We start from the raw sequence: 24596 nt of genomic DNA on the forward strand, positions 1-24596 counted from the left end.
AAGCAGCTGGCTTAAATACCGGGATTATGCGCCTATGCTCCCATCTTCCTTTTAAAAAAAATACAAGAGGCATCCGCATGGCGAGATGTTCAGGTGCTTCTATCGCCTAAGTGGCGTAGAACCACTATATAATATTTAGTAAACTATGTATACCCAACAATAGCGTTTGGACACATGTTTCTTATGTGATGTCATACGCAAAGACCAAATTGTCTTACATGAGTTATTGACCCCTTTCACGGAGTAGTTTGTTCTAGAGAAATCAGATGGCGCTTTTGGCGGCGCGTCGCACGTCGCCTCAGCGAGAGCGCACGAATACGAAACCATTACCGCTTCCACCTTGGTTCTGTGTGATCAGCTGTCGGAAATGCAACTGAGTTTTCGCTGACGCACTGTGCTCCAATCATGCCGGATTGAATCCCGTGGATTGAAGATGTGTGCAGTAGTTGGCTCCAAAAATAGTGACAAGCATATTAAGGATTGGAGTGAATCTGTGTAGCCAAGATCGCGGACCATTGCGGCAACTGTCCGTACGTGTTACCGGCACTTCGAGATGCACAGCTTTCTTCGAGGATACAGAAATGTGCCCATCCGCGAGCGTTGTATCCCTTAGAGCTGCGCACGGGCTCGGGCCAGCCCAAAGCCCGGACCCGGCCCGCGGGCCGGGCTCGGGCCATTTGGAGATTCTCTTACTCGGGCTTGGGCCGGGCTCGGGCCAGGCTTTCTATGTCTCGGACGGACCGGTCGGGCTCCCCGATCTCGACTGCGTACCTTATGGGAAAGTAGGCTTGTCGTCTCGCATGTAGATACAGCAGGAAGTGCAATGTATTTATTCATGAAAAATGGAATCTACAGGGCGGGAGAAAAGTACAAACGCCAACAAAAGGCAAACGAAGGATAGCGGAGGCTGGGAATGCGTTTTCGGTTCTACCAAGTACCGACGCTTTGGAAAAGCCGCCGCTTGCAGGCGCCTCCCAGTAAAAAAGCTAAGAAGGGAAGCGTTTGCGGCCCGTGCACAGCTCTAGTGTCCCTAACCTTTGAAGAAAGTGCTTCAGCCGCACAACGTCGGCAAGAGTGAGTTCCGCACCTTAAACAATCACAAAGGGAGTAGCGCCACTTTCTGTCATAGTACGTTTCGCGCACAGTATCTATGCACGTCTGCCCCAGCGTGCACGGAATCTTACGCACACTTTGTCGCCAACGTGTCAGTAAGTGAATGGACGCACACATAAATATACGCGCCCTATATGCGCGCGACAAACGACGTACTACACCAATAGCGCACGAATGGTCGAAGCTGAATGTTTCGTGATGGTCCACAAGATTAAGCGAGTTACTAGCGATAATACATCCTTGCAACAAGGTACTGAAATGTAAAAAACGGCTATGTTTCAAGCCTTGTGCGCGGCAAGAACAAATACAGAGTGTTTCAGCCAACACTCACATTTTTTTAAAGGTTGCCTGTGGCAGATAGCTCGATTCTAGTTTATTAGTCGATCTACTCGAAGCGGCGGACACTACTTGCACAGAAAATTGAAATGCAATATCGACTAATTAACAAGAATGCACTAATTAACTTTATAACTAATTATCGTATGGCCCATATTACAATTTACAAATTCGATATATAGCAGTGGACTGCGCAAGGCGGATCCAGTTGGAACAAATTCTCCGGACGACACCAGTTTCGAGATATAAATTCGCGAACTTTGCGGAGAAATGCATTGGCGTTCCAGTTACTTGTGTGCTTCGGTGCATGAAACGACGTTTTGTTAACAAATTAACTGCGACGCCAATGCATTTCTCCGCAAAGTTCGGGAAGTTTTATCTCAAAACTGGTGTAATCTTGAGAATTCGTTCCAAGTGGATCCCCCTTGCGAACTCCACGGCTAGAATTTGTAATTTGCAATATGGACCATAATGTTATTAGTTAAAACTTAATTAGTGATTTTTTATAAATTAGTCGATTTTGCCTCTCTATTTTTTGTGCAAGTATTGTACGCCGTTTCAAGTAGACCAGCTCATAAACCAGAATTGTGATATCTGCCACAGAAAACCTTTAAAGATTTTTGAAAGTGTTCGCTGAAACACGCTGTATATCAGAACAGAGCACTCCCCCGAGCGATTAGGCCGAAATAATCAGAGAGCGACAGCAACAAGGAAATGTACTGCGTCAGAAATGTGACAAGCATACTGCTTCAAAATATTCGCCAAATAAAGAACGAAGGGCAAAACATGCTGTTTCAATTCATAAGTGAAAAGTTTGGATAGCTCGGAATACATATTTAGGCTCGCTTTTAAAACAAGCACCATATACGCTGCTCGCGCTGTTCGGGCATATATTTTGATCAGCGTCCAAATTTTGCATGTTCTCTGAAGCTGTGGCCAAAGCTCCGTGTCGTCCATCCAGTCACCGTCTATGATATCTCTTGAAACACGAGGTTTGCTAGGCCACATCTGCGTCATACACACCCATTCTAAACGCGGAGGCATCGGAGGCAGTTGGCGCAAGAAATGGACGCGTAACCACGTGATCAAACTTGGCAGCGGCCACGGGGTCGCCGCGAAGAGGGTCCATAGCGCACATTTTCATAGTATTTTGTAAATTCACAAAGTAGTTCCAACCGTTTCGCACTATAAACTTTCAAGCAGGTATTGTAAAATACAAGGAAATCTCCATATTTAATGCATTCCTTTTAAAGTTTGTGAATGCTTGGAACGTTGTATTTCCTCCCCTTTTATTTTTCGCCTGAAGTCTCACATGCCACTCACCCGCTGCCCTCTTTCGGTGTTCCTTTCTGATGTGACATATATTTTAAATATCTGCATCACATCTAGAAACAGCACGATAACTAGTCACATCAAGAGAGCCAGCGCTTTACGCACTCGCTCTCTGAAATATTCAGCGGTGATACAGTTAATTACTTACGGTTACTTAACGGTTACGGTTACGCTTACTTACTTACTTACATACAGTTAATTACGGTAATGACAGCTATAATTACTTTCACAAAAAGCTATGTAACACTGCATTTAAACTCGCATCGCCGCGAAGTATTTGAGAAGTCATAGCGTATTCGAACTACAGAATGTTCTAGTTTCACATTTTAGAGATTTGTTGCGGCTCCTTGTTGAATGGTGAAACGTGGGCTGAGCCTCCACGAATTACTGAAGCTTAATTTCGGAAATTCGCCCTAACAGTCCCAATATTGCACTGCACTGCGGTACACACCTTTGCACTTATATCTTTTCAGTACAGACCCACAAAGGATTATACTCTCAAAAAGCTTTTAACATACGTCCATTGATAACATCAGCGTCGTATTCAGGCAGTTTTGAGTTGGCCGTTTAATGTACAGATCCAGGCACGTGATACCGTCGCAGAGCACTCCTAGTTTCCCGCTCTCAACGAGGCGATGATGATGATTTACCCATTCGATAGTAATTATTTTTTTATTAGCTAGGCTCGCCTAAAGTCCCTTGATAATTTGAAAGTACCGCCACTCTTTGAACTCTGCCGCCGCCGCGCGACCTCCTCATCTCCTCCTCGCCTCTTGCGTGTCCCCCCCGCGGCAACCAGTTTTGCCCCCGTTTTTCTGCACGGCGATTGGTCTCCCTGCCGTTGCCCTTGGAAACGCGCGGATCTTGAGTTTTGCTTGTGTTTTTCTTTTTCGTTCGCACCATTTTCCTCCTGAGTACGGCTGGCTCGGTGCTTTAGCTCGGCGTAGCGAACGTTGTGCGCAGTGTTTCTGGTCTATGTGCTAGCGCTATGCCGGGCTGTTGCGCATATAACTGCAGCAAGAAACCTGAAGATGGTTATGCCGTTTTTATGATACCGCAACGAAAGCGTAACGGTTTGCGTAGGAAGCAGTGGCTGCATGACATTGGCCGAAGCAACATCAAGGGGATTCAACGGAAACGAACTTCGGTGAGCCGCACTTTTAAGAGAGCCCTAATCGTTCGGCCCCGCTGACGGTAGGGTTAGCCCTAACGCCGAACGCTGGCGCGTGGGAGCTCGGAGACCCGCAAGCAGCCTTCGTGTCTACGGTGAGCTGTGGGGACCACCCAGCCCGGAACGCTACAATCGCGGGGAACCCAGGCACCATTGCCCACCAACCACCGACACCGAAACCATGGAAGTTGTATCCGAGAGTGACCCGAGACCCCTGCCTGACGAGGCCTTGCCGGGGAAGTCTCCCGTCCTCTCGGAGCAGCTCCACAATCAAGAATCCCAGTGGCAAATGGTCGTTTCCATTCATCGGAAACGCCGCCTGCAAAAACAACAATCCACTGGTGAGCAAGATCCAGTCGGGCAAACCACGCCATCGAAAACCACACCGTTAGGGCTAGCTCTAACCCAGGTGCCAGCCGCCGCCGCGAAAGCCACGTCGCAAGCTACCTGCGAAGAGCGCGGAGCCGGAACACCTATTTCTGAAGACGCGGCTGCAAGTAGCAGGCCTCGCCGACGCGCGCCTCCACTCCCGCGCACTGACATGAAAATCATTATACGCCCTGCCCCGGGCCTCATCGTTCGAAAACTACAGACCCACCGAGTGGCCAAGGCGATCGTCCAAGCCACCGGAGGTGCGCCGACCTGCAAGGGGGACGACTTCATCATCCACCTGCGACACGGCTCGAACATCATCATCGTGAGCACACCTCACGAGGCCACGGCGGCCACCCTCATGCAAATTATAAGCCTCACCTTTCACGGACGATCACACCCCGTGAAGGTGTATCTATCAACACCCGAGGGCCTGCTTAAAGGTGTCGTACACGGCATCGACGCAGGTACCGGCGAAGAAGAGCTTATGGCGAATCTTCGGGTCCGCACACATGGAGTCCGCATCGTGCGGGCCCGTATGCTCGGAAAATCCCAGACAGCCCTACTCCACTTCGAGGGACCACAGGTGACTAGATTTGTGTACTACTATGGAGGGAAGATGCCCTGCCGAGACTACCAGCTGACAAGGCAGTTCTGCTGCATCTGTAGAATCACCGGACACCGACCAGACGTCTGCCCCAACCCAACGGTTCGTGCGTGCAACGTTTGCAACTTCATTAATTACATTAACTACATTAACCCTGACGCCGGTCACACTTGTGTTCCGAAGTGCGCGCTGTGCGGAGGGGCCCATCTCACCGCCGCAAGAGAGTGCAACAACAAGCTCAAACGCATTCCACCCAGATGGAAGCCTGCCTCCACCACCACACCCAAAACCCAACGACAGCCCCGCCCGGTCATTCACTCGACCAAGGCGGCTGACCTCCGCCCGCGATAGTTCAGCTCCGAGAGGGAAGGCTCCGACTTCGACTACTCGAAGTCTCCGAGCATCTACAGATCCCGGTCCGGTTCCAACCCGAGGTCCAGGTCCCGCTCCTGCTCTCGCCCAGGGTCTCACTTTCGGTCGCCCAGACGGCGATCTCGGTCGACGCCCAAGCAAGGACAGCAGGTAGCACCAGCCATCGCGGTACTCAAAGACAAGGGGCCCCAGCAACACCACCGAAAGACCAAGGAAGCCTCAGTCAAGAGGACTACCACCAAAGAACACGAGGTAAGCGGAGCGGCAGTAGCCTCCCCCTCGTATAAAAAACCACAGACGCCATCATCGGTGAAATTGGAACAGGAACTCGCCACCATGCGCGTACAGATACAGACACTCACACAAGAAAACAGGCAACTCAAACAACAAGTGACACAGCTCACACAAATACTACAAGAGGCGGCTCCACACAAGGACATCATTGACCTACAAACCCATGTCGATGCCATCCGCACCAAGATGCAAGCCTTTATGGACGCTACACGCGCCCAGTTGGAACAAATAACACAGAGTGCAGTACAGCGGACAGATGGAGCAATAAAACATATGGAAGCCACTGTAGACAGCAAGCTTAAGAACCAGATTCACTCCATAAAACTACGAAAGACACTACGACAGAACCTTTACAAGGCCACACCTGTAGCAGCACCAAACCAAACCGTAACATCATCGACCACAACGTCCAACAATGCCTAGACCATACAGGCAAGTCAAAGAAAACTTAGAAATTTGGCAATGGAAATGCCGTGGGTACCGCAGGAACAAAGGGCTGCTGGCACAATTGATCGCTCATTCCTCAAAACCACCAGGGGTCATAGCCCTACAAGAGCCCGGTACCCGACCAACACTACATGGCTACGAAGAATACCACACAAGTCAAGACGACAAGTGGAAGGTAGCCACACTAGCAGACAGAAACATCACAACCATACAACACAAACCCATAGACGACGTGGACGTACTACATGTACTTCTCGAAATAATATACAAAGGCAACCAGAAACAGAGCGCCTTCGTACTCGACATTTATTGCCCCCCTATCCAAAGGCGGGCAAACAAAGGAAAACTCTTTGGGGACACCCTCCGCCTCGCTAAAAACAGTCCCCTGGTAATCAAGGGTGACTTCAACGCTCAGAACACCCTGTGGGGGTACCAGAGGCAGGATTGGAAGGGTCTCCAGCTACAAACACTAATTGAACAGTGTCATCTCAAACTCATCACAGACCCGAACATACCGACGAGGGAAGGGAACAGCGCCACACGCGACACCAATCCCGACCTCGCCTTCATCACTCAAACCACGCGAGCCGAATGGCTCAACACACTCGAAAACCTAGGCAGCGATCACTTCATATTAAACATAACACTACAGACTAGACGCCTACGCAGGCAGATCGGCACAGCTAAACTCACTGACTGGCGAAAAATCAGGGAAGCCCAAGAACAGGACGCCGACACAATCACGAATCTGGAAGATTGGTGCGACAACCTCCGTCGACATAAACAACGCCACACAAAGGAAATCGCCAGAACGGAAGAGACCCCAGAGGTGGATCCCCACTTACTACACCTGTGGGATGCGAAACGGGGCCTTACCCGCCGCTGGAAAAAACAGAAATATAACAGGAAACTGAAGACGCGCATAGCACAAATAACAGCGGAAGCAGAGGAATATGCCATGCAACTCGCTTCCGCGAACTGGTGTAGATTCTGTGACTCCTTCGGTGGCACGCTGGACACGGCCAAGACGTGGCACATCCTCAAAGCCATCCTGGACCCCACCAAAACCAAAGGAGAAGGACACAGGGCTCTGGAACGATTACTACACACCTACCCAGGACGCCAACAAGACCTCATCGATGCCATCAAGACCAAGTGCTATGGAGATCCCACTCCGACACAACCATGTAGAACACCCTACACAGGACAACCCAACCCGCTAATGGACGAACCTATCACCGAAAATGAAATGAGAGCGGTCATCGCAGCCACCACTCGTAACACAGCGGCGGGCACGGACCAGATCACAAATTCGATGATCAGAAACCTGAGCGACAAGTCTATCTCCGCGCTCACGGCCTTTCTCAACAAACACTGGGAACAAGGTACGGTACCGGCGATGTGGAAACACGCACGAATAATCATGATCCCCAAACCGGGCAAGAAATTGGCAATTGAAGACATCAGACCCATATCGCTCACGTCCTGCCTCGGCAAGGTGTACGAAAAAATTATAAACACGAGACTACAGAGACACTTGGAAGATAACAAACACCTACCGGACACCATGTTCGGTTTCCGCGCAGGCCTGTCCACACAAGATGTGCTACTCCAAATCAAGGAAGAAGTCCTCAGCAACGTTTCCCGCTGCGGCAAACACGTCCTCCTAGCAATCGACATCAAAGGGGCTTTCGACAACGTCAGCCACCAAGGAATCCTAGAAGGGCTGGCCAACACCAACTGCGGCGTGCGAACGTACAAGACTTAGTATGTTCAGAGCTTCCTGAGCCACCGCATGGCGGAGCTGAAGATGGGAGAGATCCAGACTTCAGTGTACCACCCTCCCAACAAGGGAACACCACAAGGTGCTGTCATCTCTCCCACGCTGTTCAACGTCGCCATGATCGGCCTCGCAAGCAAACTGCAGGACGTAGCAGGTCTTCGGCACGCAATCTACGCAGACGATATAACACTCTGGACCACAACAGGGTATCTCGCTGAAAAAGAAGAACGCCTGCAAACAGCAGCAAATATAATCCAAGAATACGTCAGCCAACGGGGACTACAATGCTCGCCCGAAAAATCTGAGCTCCTACGGTCTGGCGAGGCCGGGGTAACCACGCAGTCCCCACAGACCCAACAAGAAGACTCGAGGTACGCCTCAACGGGGGCCTCATCCCAGAGAAGCCGTTGCTGAGGGTGCTGGGCATGTGGTTGCAGTCCAACCAGCGCGCTACACACACCCTTACACTCCTCAAAACCAGTGTCAAGGCGATATCCCCCATGATCTCCCGCGTAACATCCAAGAACAGAGGAATGAAGGAAAGGGACACCCTCCGACCGGTCAGTGGTCTGGTGGGGAGCAGAATCACATACAGCCTGCCTTACTACCACCTCACACAGTTCGAGACGAAGCAGGCCGACACACTTTTGAGGATGGCGTTCAAGAACGCTCTACGCCTGCCGATGAGTACATCGACTGAAAAATTATTGGCGCTAGGGTTGCACAACACTCTCAGCGAACTGACAGAAGCCCATTACGTCTCGCAACAACAGAGACTTGCGCGGACTCACACGGGCCGGCAGGTCCTACAGACCTTGGGGTTCCAAGCAATAACAACACGAACCCAAGAAACCTGCTTAATACCTCGTCACGTCCAGGACAGGTTTCACGTTGCCCCGATACCACGCAATATGGACCCTAACCTACACTCCTGCAGGAGGAGAGCAAGGGCCCAGTACATGGAGAAAGCGTTCAGGTTCAATACCACGGCCCGTTTTACGGACGCCGCCATGTATGGGACGAACAACAAGGGCGCAGTGGCAGTGGCATACGACCACCGAGGCCACGTTACCTCCGCTGCATCGACCCGCCCCTGCATGATCACGGAAGCCGAAGAGATGGCCATCGCGTTAGCCATCCGCGAGGGCCTACACGCAAACCAATCACTGACGATCCTCACGGATTCCCAGCAGGCCTGCCGCAACTTCCTACAGGGAAGAATTGGAAGACCTACTGCACAAATCCTCGCCCGAATACTCAAGGAGGACCCTGAGGACTTCACCACCCAAACCACCCAAACCTACGGGTGGCCCAGGTGGCCACGGGTGACCTTTGCGCGCTTGCCCGGGCCACTCTATCTCGAAACCCTTCTGCGCAGGGAACAAGAGTCCGCCGTGCGCTGTGTTTTCGCGGCTTAGTGCGCGTTGATGCGAGAGGCAGCACGAAGACCAATTCGCTCCCCGCTGCTGCCGCGATTTCTCACTGCAGTGTTTTGACAGCCGGCTTCCGCGGTCATCGAGTGAGATGTGCGCATGCTTGCTTGCGCGCGCGTGACACCATGCTTGTCGATTTAGTTAGCATGCCCTTTCTACGACTTCAAACAGCCGATAAAACTACTGCTATCCTTAGTTAATACAGCCATCCACTAATTTGCTATCGCAATCAATGCTTCGCCTTTCGGGTGAAACTTCGACTTTTAATACCAGCTCTACAAGCACTCTTTAAACCCGGTTCAAACTTTTTGTACTAAAGAGTTGCATATATATGATTTGCTGTGCAGCCTTTGTAAAAAATATACGGTCCAACCACCGCGTTCACCATAAAAGTCTTTCTGCCGTGTGCTCAAGTGTTTATGGCGCCCGTGATCATGAGTGCAATAGTTCTTTTAATTCCTCAGTAAGTTGGAACTTTTGCCATGTCATGACATGGCAAAAGTCCTTAAAAGCTTAAAATAGCCAGTAGTGACCGTGGCGGTCATAGGAGAACTAGCATGTGTACTTTTGACAAAGACTGTATATAGCGCCAAGGAAACATAAAATAGAGTACCAACACGCTTACTGCACAATTCATAAAGAACATTTCTTTGAAACATTTAGGATACGAACGTATGAAGAAAAACTTAGTGCCCTTCCACTCTCTGAAGAAGGATGACCAGCGAAGCTGGGTATGTGGGCCCCTTAATGGCGAACTACACCTGCGCCATGGGTCGGACCAGTATCGCGCTATCTTAGGGATCGGCCCACGTATGGTTAGTGCTTAAAGCTTGTTTCACCTCCGTAGCGGGTCGGCCCGGCATTGCACTATCTTCGGTATCGGCACACGTATAGGGAGTGCTTAACGCCTGCTTAACCTCCGCCGTGGGTCGGCCGAGCATTGCACTATTTTCGTGATCGGCCGACGTGTGATGCAATGACTTTTTATGCTCGTAGGGCTGTGTCAGTCACGGCGCGTACTCGACGGCACGAACGCATGTGGCGTCGACGCAGACGCCGGAGAGGAGAAGGTGTGCCTCCTGGGGGAACTAGTTCTTAATAGCTTCGCTCTAAATACTGAAATGTTTCAAGCACTTAAAGGGAGACTAAAGGTTACCAGAAAGTCAAGTTAAAGTGGTAGAGCAATGTTGTAGAACGCCTAAGGCGTCAATATAGTCGCGAACAGAGCTTTAGTAACCGAGAAATTGAGGTAAATGCATGACACGATTTGAGACCCCCCCAGCGACATTCCGCTACTAGCCCGATGACGAAAGCACTCCTCATAATTTGTGTTACTAATACTCAACTACTCGTATTAAAAATATCATTCCATTCGATTATAAGACGCAAGAAAATGCTACTTGTATACGTCTATTCGATTCTAAGAAAAAATAACATTTTGACGTTACCCTTCCGTAGTATGGGTGGTCGAAAGGTTTCGTTTTCGCTCAACTCTGCGCCGCGCACGCTTCGGAGTTTCAGTAGTTTCGTTATCGCGTCATGCTGTGCGGGTTCTGCTGGCTCGCGAAACTTTAATTTCGAACAAGCACTGAGAATGCCACGTCCATGTGATGTCGTGGGAAGCCCTCGTTGCTTTCCCGCTCCAGAGAGCCGGTGTCGAGGTCGCCGTCGTAGTACGCAACGACGCCGGCAGCGCGAGCCCTCAGCAGCAGGTCGCGCTCGTCAGCGCTCAAATCGCTGAAGTTGAGCCCAGCATCGCGAGCCAATCTGTCGTTGTCAGGGTCCATTGCGACGAGCGTCGAAGGTTGCATCGTAGAATAAAGTACCAGCTTATGGTCGCGCGTTTCTCTTTCCGCTAGCCGCCATACTCCTGCTTTCGCTCTGCTGTCGGCTCTGTCTTGGCTCTGTTTCTGGCCGCGCGTTCGCGTTTTGCGCAGAAAAGCCGTAGCGCCGTCTGCGGACGCCGTTCTACTCACCGATGGCGAACGTCACTATGAGACAATGATGTCAGTACTCCTCGATCGGAGGGCGGGCGATTTAACTGCGCTAGAGGTACGCGGACTCTTCAGAACGCATTTTCTCTTAATATAAGTCTCTCCTTGGGACGAAAGAAGCATTTCGAGGTTTCTGGGACGGTATTTCAACAGTCCACGTTCACTTAATAGTAACCTTTAGTGTCCCTTTAAGGCAGCCGCATTTTGTTTTTTTTTTTCACGAACGTTGGGGACGCAACAGTTTCAACGCGGTGTTCATCAATCGATTCTTTGCAAGGCGCAGATAAATAGAACCACCAATGACTTACATCGTATAAATATACATCAAGTCGGGCATGTAATCTCAGAGTTTTTAGTTTTATTTGGATGGTTCATTTATTCACATGATTACCGCACATCAGAGTGAACGCCCGAAAAACTGAATGCGGTTTGTTAATTGTCGTTGCACTGCACTGCACAAAAAAATAAAAAAAAAATACGTACGACAATTCAGTTCCATCAAGAAATGAATTATAAGGGATAGTTCGTGCAAAGTTTGACATACCGGTACCTTTGCCGCTTTTCATGGCACAAGAAGTCTTCCTTCTACGTTAAAACGGTTGCGGTTTAGGCTAGCTGGGATGCCATAATTAGCTAGATCTACAGCGCTAAGCAGAGGACGAGTACACAGCGTCACAGGCGACGGCAAGCGCTAACTTCCAACTGAGCTTCATTGTACCGGAACACGGACATAAGTAGACGAAGGCAAAAAAAAACGTGATTAACTAGAGATGAGGCTAAGGAAAGAACAAAACCCATACTATCGCTAGGTGCGCTCGTCCGCACCCCTTGTACAGCTTTTCCAGAAGGAAGCACAGACGTCTTGCTCTGAGATAAGCCTTGTTCGCGTGTCATCTGAGCAGCTTCAACGATGATGCTACAGTGTGGTCGTGCCAGTGTTTATAGAGTATTCGCATGTGTTTGAAAATTCGTCTACATTTGCATGGCCTGCATGTGGGCAGGAAAAGCCATCCTTGCCACTACGGAGACAATTCGCATGTCCTGGTAGGCAGGCGTTCGCACATCTGCTGGTATATGACCCACGAGAAATGCGCCGCCATTGCACTATCTTCGGGATCGGCCCACGTATGGGGAGTACTTAACGCCTGCTTCACCTTCGCCTCTGGTCGGCCCGGCATTGCACTAACTTCGGCATCGGCCCACGTATGGGCAGTGCTTAACGCCCGCTTCACCTCCGCCGCGGGTCGGTGCGGCATTAGATATCTTAGGGATTTGTATTCCACACCTAGCGCACATTCGACCAAGCTCTTCCCGCGATGAACACTGCAACTATCCGACTTTCTCCCAGGGACCGGTTAGTTTTGCAACGGTAATTGATTTGAAAGGGGCAGAAAAAACCACACCGAACGCCAGCCCGTTGTGCAATCTTTTTCAACCAATGGAAAAGTGTGTGCTTCGCAGGAATGACAGCCTTTTCCTGTGCCCAGATTTTCTATCACGAAGGATACACCTCCGCGGTTGGAACGATTAACGCTTCTGGATAGCCTGAAGCCTTATTAAGGCGGGATAGATACTTGAGCTTCAAAGCAGTTAGGGACGGTGCAATGGCAACATCGGTCTGAGGCATTCGAAAGGCAACAGTGTGCAGTACCTCGCTTCCCTCTACCATTTCATCGCCCTCTAGCGGATCCCTAAATGTTTTTCTTAATTTTCGCTTGGCACTAACGATTATTCTGGCAATCACGTCGCTGCAGCCACGATGCCAAAACTCACAGCACCTTTTCCCGCGTCCTCGCACTACCACTCGCTTGGGAAAATTTTCCACAGCTTTTACTCCGTGGCTAGATCCACTCTACGACCAGCAAAAATTTAAGACCGCGACAATCGCATTCTGATGGGGCTGTAATGGGAAAATCCCCATTTGCTTGTTGTGAACGCATGATCAACAATCCAACGTGATCGAAATCAACTCGAAGCCCCCTAGTACTCTCATCATGGCGCATGTGTTTCCTCGGCACATTAAACCCATGGCTTGATTCGATTCGGTGAACGGCTTTGAACACATGTGAACGTGCTCGTCATGGGAACAGCATTGCTACACCTGCCTAAGCGAATTGTTCAGTATATGTACGCGCTGTTACGTGCTAGGCACTGGCATTAAAGAAACAAAGAAATGGCACGGCACTTCGGCTACGATTCATTTCTTGAGAACGCAGTGTGCCTTGTTTTGTCTAAGCCGCGGCTAGATATCTGTCCTCAGATGCTCACTCTGGCGAGGCATATAGCAGCTTCGCGCTAAAGCGATTTCACGAACCGACACATAGTAAATATTTTATTGATAAAAGAAAAACAAGGCGAAAAAAGGCATCGTATATACTGTGCCTGACGAATGATAAATAAGTCAGCGTACCTTCCGCAATACTTCATAGCACGAGGGTATCAATTGAACATTGAATAAGGCAAATGATGCTCACATCGTTACGCTTCGTCAAGCCACCGAAGCATAAAAAAAAAGGTTCTGTATTCGACATACGTAAGCCCATGTACTCAAATGCGTTTGCGTGCGTTCGGATTCTAATCGCCAGAACATGATCGAGTCTCTGAAAGGCGTACGAAATGTGTGCTGCGAGATTCATCGTTGACGAGTAAAACTTGTGTTGCACCGATACAGGTAAATTTGCAGCTGTCTTTGCTAAGCAACCGAAGCACAAGTGAGCCCTCGTAGGAAGTTCCTCCACAACTTTACTATGAGTGCACTGGCAATAACAAAGCGACATATGTGCTAACACCGTACTATATATACATATCTAAACGACGTCGCTATGTCTTGAAATCTCGCGAAATAATACCTGAAGCTACAATATTTACACGTAAATAGGCCCAATACAAATACAGATCGAAATATATATATTGAATTCGGCTAGAAATAAAAGCAGCGGACACTCGCTGTCGAGATGCCGGTGTGAGGAAACATGGCAGCAGTACCGAGCGACGTGCCCTTCGTGCTGTCTATCACTTTAGCGTAAACTGAGCGGCGAGAACACACCACGCGCAAAGGTATGAGCCGTCGGCGCACCCCAACGCTGATCGCTTTCAATATATGGTCCGTACGGTGGCGCACGGCTGCGCAATACGAAGTTGCTGCCAGAGTACTACCACAGAGAAACAAATTCAACAGGGGACACGGCGAAAACTGGCAACAGGAAACACGTCAAGCTCTGCGTTCACGCCATCCGTTAGTAGACGCGCGCATCGAGAAAAAAGGATGCGAAATGACCTTATAGACAGCGTTTTATTTTTGATTCTTTCACGCTAAAAATGAAAAGTTCTTGCGTATGAACGAACCTTTACTTTGTGACTTATTTTCCTTGCGTTACCTAGCCAGAAGCTAACGGCATGCCAGACACGCTGACGAAGCGAGCGAGGCCGGCTGCGCATGTGAAGTTCGCGTGTTCGTCTCTTTTGGATGTAGCCTGTTTGTTGGGATCCCGGCGTGTTCTTGCGTTCCTTCCGCACTTCGACACGGCACGACTGCAAAATTGGACTACTGAAAGGCGAGAAATTTTGTTTGACTGTCTGCGACGCATTTTAAGCAATTTAGGCTTTTACGGCACGGAACAGAAGCTCGTGACGTATAGTTCGCGAAAAACAGCTCGGTCATCTTGGCATAGTTAACTTGAGGTAATGACTCATTCTGGGAGATGTTTGCGATACTTTCTGTGAGCCCCAACATTACTGTAACATATTCCGGTGGTGTCTGGGCACGCCACGCTCGCCGCACCCGGCTTCCTGACGCAGTTAGCGAAAACGAGCTCGGGTGTGTGACGCAGCTAGTTAGTTTCGCGTGCACTGAATGTTACTGGAACTAGGAAGGAACAGCGCCAACCAAGACGACCACGAGAGGGAGAACGACACAGGACAGGCGCTTGTCCTGTGTCGTTCTCCCTCTCGTTATCGTCGTACTTGGCGCTATACCTTCCTCGTTCAAGTGTGCATCATCTAGCCCAAATGAATGTTGTTCTGAACCACGAATCTTACTGGGACAAGTTTTGGCGCTTTCTCTGACCCGCAACGTTATTGTACCTAATTTCGATGCTTTTTGTGGTACTTTTGAAGCGCAGTGGCCGCACCTGGTGTTGTGACACAATTAGCGAAAAGGAGCTCGGTTGGGATGACAGTTTCATTTATTGATTGATTACTTATTACTCATCTTAGCCCCCACACCTGCATTACAAAGAACTTTCGGGACCAATAGGCAAAGGCTAGTGATAGGTCCAACATTACATATATATATATATATATATATATATATATATATATATATATATATATATATACATATTTATATTTACACACACCGGCAACAACAAAAAACAGGAAAAACATGACAATGAGTGAAACAGGGAAGTAAGTGGTGTGCTTTTCCCTGCAGCAAACTGGAACTAAACTGAAGTGCAATAGGAAAAAAAATCAAAATAAAAAATATCACGCATGGCAGATTTTTTTTTTATACACAGGGCATGCATAGACTTCAGTGTCACAGTAAAGCTTTTTGCACGTGTGAGAAAATATGGAATGCTGTGTCATGCAGTGTACAAGGAAAGAAACTAAGAAGTGAAAAAAGACATAGGGATTCAAGATGGTACAAGAAAGCGGAATAAAACTTTGCGTTATATACCAATTGACATCTTGGACGTTGCAGTGAAGGGAAACAGAATATGTAAGTTTGTAATCTGTAATGTCTGAATGATGAAAAAGAAGATCACGTAAGCGAAAGCAATTGCAGATAATATTCTTCAATTCCTAGGAAAAGTTTTGAGAATGTTTTATTTTTGGTGGTATACTGCTCCATATTTTTACGCCAGCAAATTCTAGTACCCTTTGACCATAAATGTTGCTACTGGGAGGAAGATTAAAGTTACCTATTGTGACATATATAGTGGGGCGGGCTGATGCCTGAAACAGAGCAGCCGGAAAGGGATGGCTAAACATTACGACGTTATATGCAATCTGTGCAATTCGTAAGTCGCGTAGCTGATAAAACGGTAAAATTCCGAGCTCTCAAAAGAAAGGCTTGCTTGAAGCGGTGTAAGTAGACTGTGTCATTATTCTAACTGCACGTTTTTGTTATATTCTTATGGGATAAATATACGTTTTAAAAATGCATCCCCAAGTTTCAATACGGTATAGAATTAAGGCAAAATAAACAATCCGCAATATATTGATTTCAATATAGTTCCATGTTTCTGCAAAAAGAAAGATCTGTACTGCCGAAGTAGAACTATTTATTAATAGCTGCCTTCTGCGACAAAATAATTCATATAGATACCTTGGTGTAGTTGTTGATAAGTATATGCACTGGCACGAACACATTAGTGGAAAAATAGCATCCGGGTGCTATTTTGGAGCCAACATCACTGATGTGTTCTTGCCAGTGCATATACTTATCAAAAACTACACCAAGGTATATATATGAATTATTTTGTCCCAGAAGGCAGCTAATAATAAATAGTTCTACTTTGGCAGTACAGATCTTTCTTTTTTTGTGTGTGGAGAATGGAACATAACATATTTTCTTCTTCAAGTATTGACGGCAATCTTGTTGGCCAAAAACCATTTGGAAGTTCTGTCGAGCTCAGCGTTAGCTTTTGCCGCCAATTCTGTAAGATTTTTGGCTGTTGATACAATGCATGTATCATCGGCATACATGATAATTTCTGCATAGTGTAACAGTTGGCGTGTACTGAATTCCAGTGAGACAAGTTTGTGACGCTTTCTATGGCCCCGCAACATATACTTTCTTTCGGTACACGCGCTTGTCGAAAACGCGACGAGCGATTGCCAAGAGTGATAACACGGGAGTGGGGTGCTTGCGCAGGCAAAACGCCCAAAAGAGCTCAAAAACCAGGAACTTGAATATTTGTCTTCTGAACGACTGAAAACAGCCTTTGCATGCACGTATTTGTCTTGCGTGCGAGCAGAAGGCATTCTGCAAGCTTCTAGCATGGTGGCCTGTGTTGTGACCACCTCTGTGTATGTAGCGTACCGTCGCGTCGGCTGAGTCGAAGTTGTTTTGGAAAGGCGCAGTCGCCCGTATATTTGTGCTTTAAAATTGCAGGAAATAGTGCCCGGGAATGGGGGAATGCTTCGAAATCAGATGTTTTCTTCGTATTTTATGGTATTGTTTGGGATGAGTCGGGTACATTCTACGGCATGTGTCATCATCAGCAGCAGCACCAGAATCATTGGACTGTTTTATGTCCCCTGCAGGACGAAGGCCTCTCTCTGCGATCTCCAATTACCCTGTCCTGCCCCAACCGGTTCCAACTACTGCCTGCGAATTTCATAATTTCACTTTCCCGCCTATAGCCTTCTGCCGTCCTCGACTGCACTTCTTTTCTCTTGGCGCCCATTCTGTAACCCTAATAGTCCATCGGTTATGTAACCTACGCATTAGATGACCAGTAAAGCTCCATTTTTTTCTTAATCTCAATTAAGATATCGGATATCCACGCGTTTGCTCTCTGATCCGCACCGCTCTCTTTCTGTCTCTTAACGTTACGCCTAACATTCTTTTTACTATATTTGCGATATTCACTACTATATATTTAATACTATATTTTACATTATTTACTAGCAAACTAATTCCGCTAAATAGCTTCTTAGTTTCAAGTCTTGCGACACATGTTTGTAATCGACAGTTGAAGGAAACCATCGCATTAGTCTAGTCTAGTGCTTACATGTGTCAAAACGGCTATGTAGATTGAAGTCGCTGGCGTCAAATTTAAATTATCTGATTACGAGCGCGGTGCCTCGTAACGCGACTCTCTGTCGAATACTTTGTGACGTAAAAAAACGTTGCGTAAAGTGAAGCGGCCCCCGTTCTTAATCCGACTGCTCCTGTGCACAGCTGCCGATTGCATGCATCCGCCGCTTCGGGAGCAGGGGGCAGCCGCACTGATTTATCGCGCCGTACGGCCCAGCTTCATTTCACGCCGCCCCGCTGCGTCACATCCGGCTGCGCTACGTCACTGCGACTCGCGCTTTACGAGGCAGCGTGCGTAATCGACTAAATTGAAGGAATTTGCCAGATGCCAGATATTTTCGGTTTCCATGGCCGTTTCCAAAGTAGAAACACGGAACTAGACTGTAGCGAATCCCCTTCAATGTTACAGTACAAGAACTTGCCTTAAAATTCGTAACAGAGAAGTTAATCATGTAATTGGTTTAATTAGTGAACAAAACGCTTTTCTTTTTGCAAATGATGTCGAAATAAGCAGAAAGTTATTCTTTAGTGACGCGATTGGAGTAAATTTTGTATTTCCTTTATTTTCTTATGAACGTGCTCGAATTAAAAAAAATATATACATACATATTATTCCCATTCCCTCCGCTCTATCTCCATGGAGTGAATGCAGGATTCTGTAGTAAGTAAATAATAAATAAACGTGGCTGCTACGTAATGCGTGTATTGTTATGTGTGTCCCATTGTGGGCCGCCATCGTGCCAAAAGAATTAAAATTTCTAAGGGAAATTACTGATGAATTGTGACAGGTCTAAATTGTCACCTCTCAACCTTCTGCGCTTAAATCAGACACTATTCATGAATTCAAACATGGTTGCATAGATAGATAGATAGATAGATAGATAGATAGATAGATAGATAGATAGATAGATAGATAGATAGATAGATAGATAGATAGATAGATAGATAGATAGATAGATAGATAGACAGACAGACAGACAGACAGACAGACAGATAGATAGATAGATAGATAGATAGATAGATAGATAGATAGATAGATAGATAGATAGATAGATAGATAGATAGATAGATAGATAGATAGATAGATAGATAGATAGATAGATAGATAGATAGATAGATAGATAGATAGATAGATAGATAGGCCACGGCCAGTGAAAACATAAGGTAATGTAGTCAACCGGAATTCGTTTAATGGACAAAATACATTCGCGTCCTTCCAAGCACCCCGGAGTCGCACTTCGGTGTAATTGCGGGTGCGCACACGTACCTTGGCGATGCCAGCGAGCTGGTGCCTATTTTCCTTCTGGACGCAGGCGTCACCAGGGGCGTAGTTCTTCACCCGCTTCCGTGAGTCGGTGTGCACGTAGTACCAGCGGCCGTACAGACCCACGGAAACGGACAGCGCCGCCGTCTTCACGCCCTTGTTCCGCATCTTGTCCAGGTCGCCGGCGTGCGTGATTGCAGAGAACTGCGCATGTGTTGCCGCGGTGTAGAGAGGGGTTGTAGTTGTCACGTGATTAGGCGTTATCATTCACGTCCTCGCATTGCTACGCAAAGTCGATGGTGGTCGGTATCGACAAAGCAGTTATAGTAGACTCGACCCAGTTATTCTCGAGCTCCAAACTTCGTTTATATAACACAGCGCGGTAGAGGTCCGTGGCGTTGGCGTTGCGCTGCCAAACTTGGGCTCACGGGTTCCATCGTGGCTGCATGGACGCATCCCAACGGGGTCAGAATGCGGTAAGGATAACGTTCGTGCTCGGCACATTGGGTGCACATTAAAGAACCCCAGCTGGTCAAGCTTAATCCGCAGTTCCCCAGTAAGGCGTGCCTCATTATGATCCCAGGAATCTACTTTTTTTTTCATTTCTCTCCTCTTTAATGGTTTTGATTTCTGGCATGCGTCCAACAGCTCCACATAACCACAGCTGCACCGGCCAACACATAAAACGGGGGAGACGCCACCACCTTTGAGAGGGAAGTATAGAAATCCCATATTCATAAGCCTACAACGGGATGCATCGTTATAGAAACATAGTATCGATACAAACGGGGCATTCATATAAGCAAAATTTTCTTCGCTTTTACTGAGCGCAGCTGGGTCACTTTTGCATAATGCGCTTATTCACGCTAATTATGACATCATTCTCGGTTGTCACATTATAATGCCAGAGGCTCTGCAATTATCACTTCTTCAATGACGCTTGTAAGGGCATAATAAAAAAAACGACCTTCGTTGCACGAAGTGAGCTCGCATTTAGCGTGAGCGTACTTTCTCTCATTTCTGCTGTCATTGTTTATCTAATAATTCTCTTATTGTTCATGTTATTGTTCCACTAAGTATTTCTGTTATTTTTCAGCCCACTTCAATATAGCACAATTACTTCAATGATTAAACGACTGTTTTGTTTCACATCTCATTTAGTAGGATCCGCTGGTGGTGCTTCTTCATCTTCCGACCAAAGCGACGACTTCGGCGTAGGTAAACTAACGTTGTTCTAGACTTCTAGACGGCGCTGCCGTTGCATGTCAGTCCTTCTAAGCTCATCGTTCAGCTGCAAGATCATGAGAAGCACCCGCTCCGTTTAGACTACTTCACAGCAATGGAGCACCGACTGTTCTTTCCACTTGTGGCTATGGTGTTGACCTGCTAAGCACGAGGTCACGGGATCGAATCCCGGCCAAGGCGGCCCGCATTTCGATGGGAGAGGGGAAAGCGAAAACGCCCGCGTACTTAGATTTAGGTGCACGTTAAGGAACCCCTGGTGGTCAAAATTTCTGGAGTCCCCCACTACGGCGTTCCTCATAATCGGATCGTGGTTGTGGCACGTAAAACCCTATAATTTTATTTTGAACTTTTCTTTTTCTTTCTAAGCGCCGATGCAGAAGAGACTATGCGCCTCTCCGAGCCGCGAATTGTATCTAGCGCTGAAGCCATGCACTCCTGGCAGTGTTAGGTGAGCCGATGACGTCATCCGCAGCGCCGCTTGCCTGTTCTTATCTGCGCCATCGATCGTCCCCCGTGACAGCTGCGCGGCTCACCTCATTCTTGGGGTTGTGCGAACTTCTATCGCCGAGCTTCGTACACCCGCATCGCGAACCTTCAAAAACGGGGCAATATAGGCTCACGCGTATAACAGTCATACCGAAGGAGATACTCAGGTGATCACATGAGAATCAATACTGCGTAGCGTTCCAGACCTTGTCATCCTCCTAGTATGAAGCTGCTTCTAAGTTCTATTGTGTAAAAACGTGCTCATATAAAGTATAGTTACTCAATTGAGAAAGCAGGCGCCCCCTAGAACTCTGCAATGTATTGCCTCTAATTGCGCGCCTCTCCCCACCCCCCGCCCCGCAAAAAAAAAGAGAAAAGAAAGAACAGTCTCAACAACCAAAACATATATGCAAGTCATAGCAGAAGTCACAATAACTTCACGATGTCCCTGCTCTACTCACGCACTACAAGAAGTATAAAGTGAATCGAGGGTAAGCGTAGCATTTATGAATACGGCTCCTGTTTCTACTACAAAATCCATGTAGCCATTACGAGAGACTGTTAAGTTATTATTACGCGGATTATATACTTCAGATATTCTGCCTTTATGCTGACCCCACTACAGGGGAATGTGGTATTGAAGCTTTCTCACCAAGTTGATGTAGTAGACGTATTTGGTCTTAAGATCCTGTGGTACTCTCAGTAGATTCGGTGGCAAAATTCTGCAGGCGTTATAATTGCTGTCCCGATCGTATAGGTGCGCTTTCGAGATGAATAGATCCGGCATAAGCACGGTCCTAAAAAAAAGAATTGAAACAGTGTGGTGAGCTGCGAAGCATTAGATGAATCCTTCATTCAACTTCTTTGTCAAGTTCACTTGATGCTCACAATTATCAGCATGTATAAAAACCTACATCGTTACGTTTGGTTACAAATTTTGTCAACTACGGTTGAGTGAAGTAACTTCATTTCGGTCCAGAGAAGACGCATGGGAGACCCCGCGCCACCCGGCTAGTCCCACGTAGGAACCGCCAAGCCGAGCTTGACGGCCCGATCGCGGGCACTCTGGACGGCCAGGGTTTGGTCGTTGAGTTCGGGGCTGCCCAAGAGCGCTGAAGGAGGAGCCGATGGCGGAGCCGCTGAAGGAGAAGCCGCTGAAGGAGGAGCCGATGGCTTCACACTCCCACAACACATGGTCCAATGCTGCCCTTAGTCCACAGGCAGGGCAGCCCGCACTGGGATATCTTTCAAGGTATATGGCATGAAAAACCGCAAGGTTTGGGTACGCATGGGCTTGTAAATGTCGAAGGGTAACCGCCCGCGCCCTGCATATGGCGGGGTGCGGGAGGGGAATGCCCGTCTTGACTAGTGTGTGGTGATTCCATTAAACGTAAGCAAGGGTTCCACGCGGGGTAGGGGGACTGCTGAGGCGGCGCGGTCAGTGAGTCCTCGCGCGGCCTCGTGTGCGCCCTCGTTAGGGTTAGAGGGAGAACCCTCAATCGACCCCAAATGAGCGAGAAAACAAATGAGAGAATGCGGAGAGATACTTTTGGCGCTTTGGAGAATGCGGAGGGCCTGGGGGGAGACCATACCGGTTTGGTAGGCCTTAATGGCTGCCTTATAATCACTATATATTGCCTCTCTGCGACCATCGAGCACAGCCAGCGCGATTGCAACCTGTTCGGCTACCACGGGCCTCGAAGTGCGTACCGTAGCGCAGCAAGTGAGCCTGGAATTGGAGTCTACGATGGAGATGGCGAATGCCTCTTGTTTGACATATGCCGCGGCATCCACGAAGCTTGCCTCAATGTGGTTATTGCGGACATGCTCGAGTAGAGCTGTAGCCCTGGCCCGACGTCTGCCGACGTTGTTTGCGGGGTGCATATTGCGGGGAAGGGGCGCGATGTGCAGTTGAGACCTGATGTCGCAGGGAATCCGCACGGCGTCAGGGCACTGGTCGACAGGATTGAGGCCCATCTCCTACGGTTGAACGTTATGCATTGAAAATAAAGGACGAAGAGGTCACAGCTGACGTGAGAACACCATCATACCCCTGTCACACGGCACGTGTAATGTCATTCGCAGCCAATGAGATTATGTCTCGATGCTATTTTTATTGCTTCTACACGGGCATGCTAAATTAGATTCGCAGCTAACGCTATTCACCCATTCAACGAATTTCCCTAAGTCATGCAAGTGCGACTTATGTAATCTTGAATACAGGGGCTTGGCAAAAATTTACGAAATCGATAAGCTAAAACGAAATGTAGCCACAGCAAAGGTTGTCATAATTGGTGTTATGAGCTGTAATAATTTTATGACGTACAGCACGATAGTTGAAGTCGTTTGTGTGGAGCTCAATTCTTATTCCCAGTCTCCAAGTGCACGCTATATGACCTCCAGTCGGCCATGTTTGCAAACGCTCATTTGTTTTGTTTTCATTTTATTTATTTTTTTTATTTATTTCCAAATACTGCAGCCCTATTCAGGGCTATCGCAGGAGTGGAGTGCAGTAAACATAACCGAAACAAAAGCAGTTGAACACTATAGATAATACTAAAAACAACAACAAGGGGAACAGTCTTATCGCACTAGTGCTTCTACAAAATCACGCGGTGTCAATTCACGAACAGAACCGGGTAATTCATTCCATCACTCGACAACTCTCGGGAAGTAACTGTGTTGGAACATGTTAGTACGTGCAAAGAAAGGCTTTAGGTTGAGGGAGTGGCAACGTCTGGTTGGAAGAGCAATGGTATATCTGATGTAATCATCAGCAGATAGTTGACAGCAAGAGTGAGTAATTTCTGCTCATGGTTTTCAAAGTGGTGCCGCGTTAAAGCTTATCCGCCCACTACGGAAGCCAACTCTGCAGCTTCGTCAGTGGAGAATGAGAAGCAAAAAAGCGCACAGGACTGACGACGAGAAGCGTGCGCTGCTGAAAGGGCGGGAAGACCACCTTTTTGCAGGGCGAATCACAACCTGAAAGCACGCATGCCGATTGCCAAGTGCCCGTGTGCGCAAGGTGCCGACAGACATTGCCATCAATCGGGAATGCCATTTCGCACACCTGTGTATACAGGGAATGCAAGATTGCAATGACGTTCGGTATGAATGTCATTTACTGTGAATGACATTACACATGCCGTGTTTCGGAGGTACTGTACAGACTTGCAAACTTCTTTTATGTTGTGTCCAAACTTTTTTACCGAAATATCAGCTTCATACCGGCCAACTCAGTCACGACATATTGTAATAAATTGTGCAGCTTAGGCAGAGCCTCAGAATTGATCACCTTTTTAGGAAATAGGAAGTTCGCGCTTACTTTGATTGCAGGAACGAGACGAAAAAAAAATAAACTGCCTACAGCTTATGTCCTGTATTGATTTACGCCTTAAGCGCATTTTTAAGAGACAGATTTCGTCAGCGCAAACAGGGGTCATAATTAATGCTGCCACACAGCTTTTGACGAGACCGTTATGAGATACACAAATTATGACTATCAACACCCCAATGGTTTCTCTTTGTTCGGTGTCTAGTTCACGTGTGCTACCGGATGTCTTTTCTAATTCCGCATTTGG

General features: G+C 47.9%; 1 protein-coding gene across 3 annotated transcripts in view; it reads right to left on the minus strand.

Annotated features, from left to right (window-relative positions):
• Positions 1–24596, minus strand: part of LOC135913303 (uncharacterized) — a 93442-nt gene that overhangs the window by 3937 nt on the left and 64909 nt on the right. For all 3 annotated transcript variants that reach the window (XM_070541240.1, XM_070541239.1, XM_065445890.2), the window contains 2 exons: positions 21668–21812; positions 19288–19488 (listed from right to left, as the gene is read on the minus strand). In XM_070541240.1, the coding sequence (XP_070397341.1) occupies positions 19288–19488; positions 21668–21812 (346 nt within the window). The remainder of the gene's footprint in view (positions 1–19287; positions 19489–21667; positions 21813–24596) is intronic.

Source organism: Dermacentor albipictus, chromosome 6 (genome assembly GCF_038994185.2).
Source record: "Dermacentor albipictus isolate Rhodes 1998 colony chromosome 6, USDA_Dalb.pri_finalv2, whole genome shotgun sequence".
In the NCBI taxonomy this organism is placed as follows: domain Eukaryota; kingdom Metazoa; phylum Arthropoda; class Arachnida; order Ixodida; family Ixodidae; genus Dermacentor; species Dermacentor albipictus.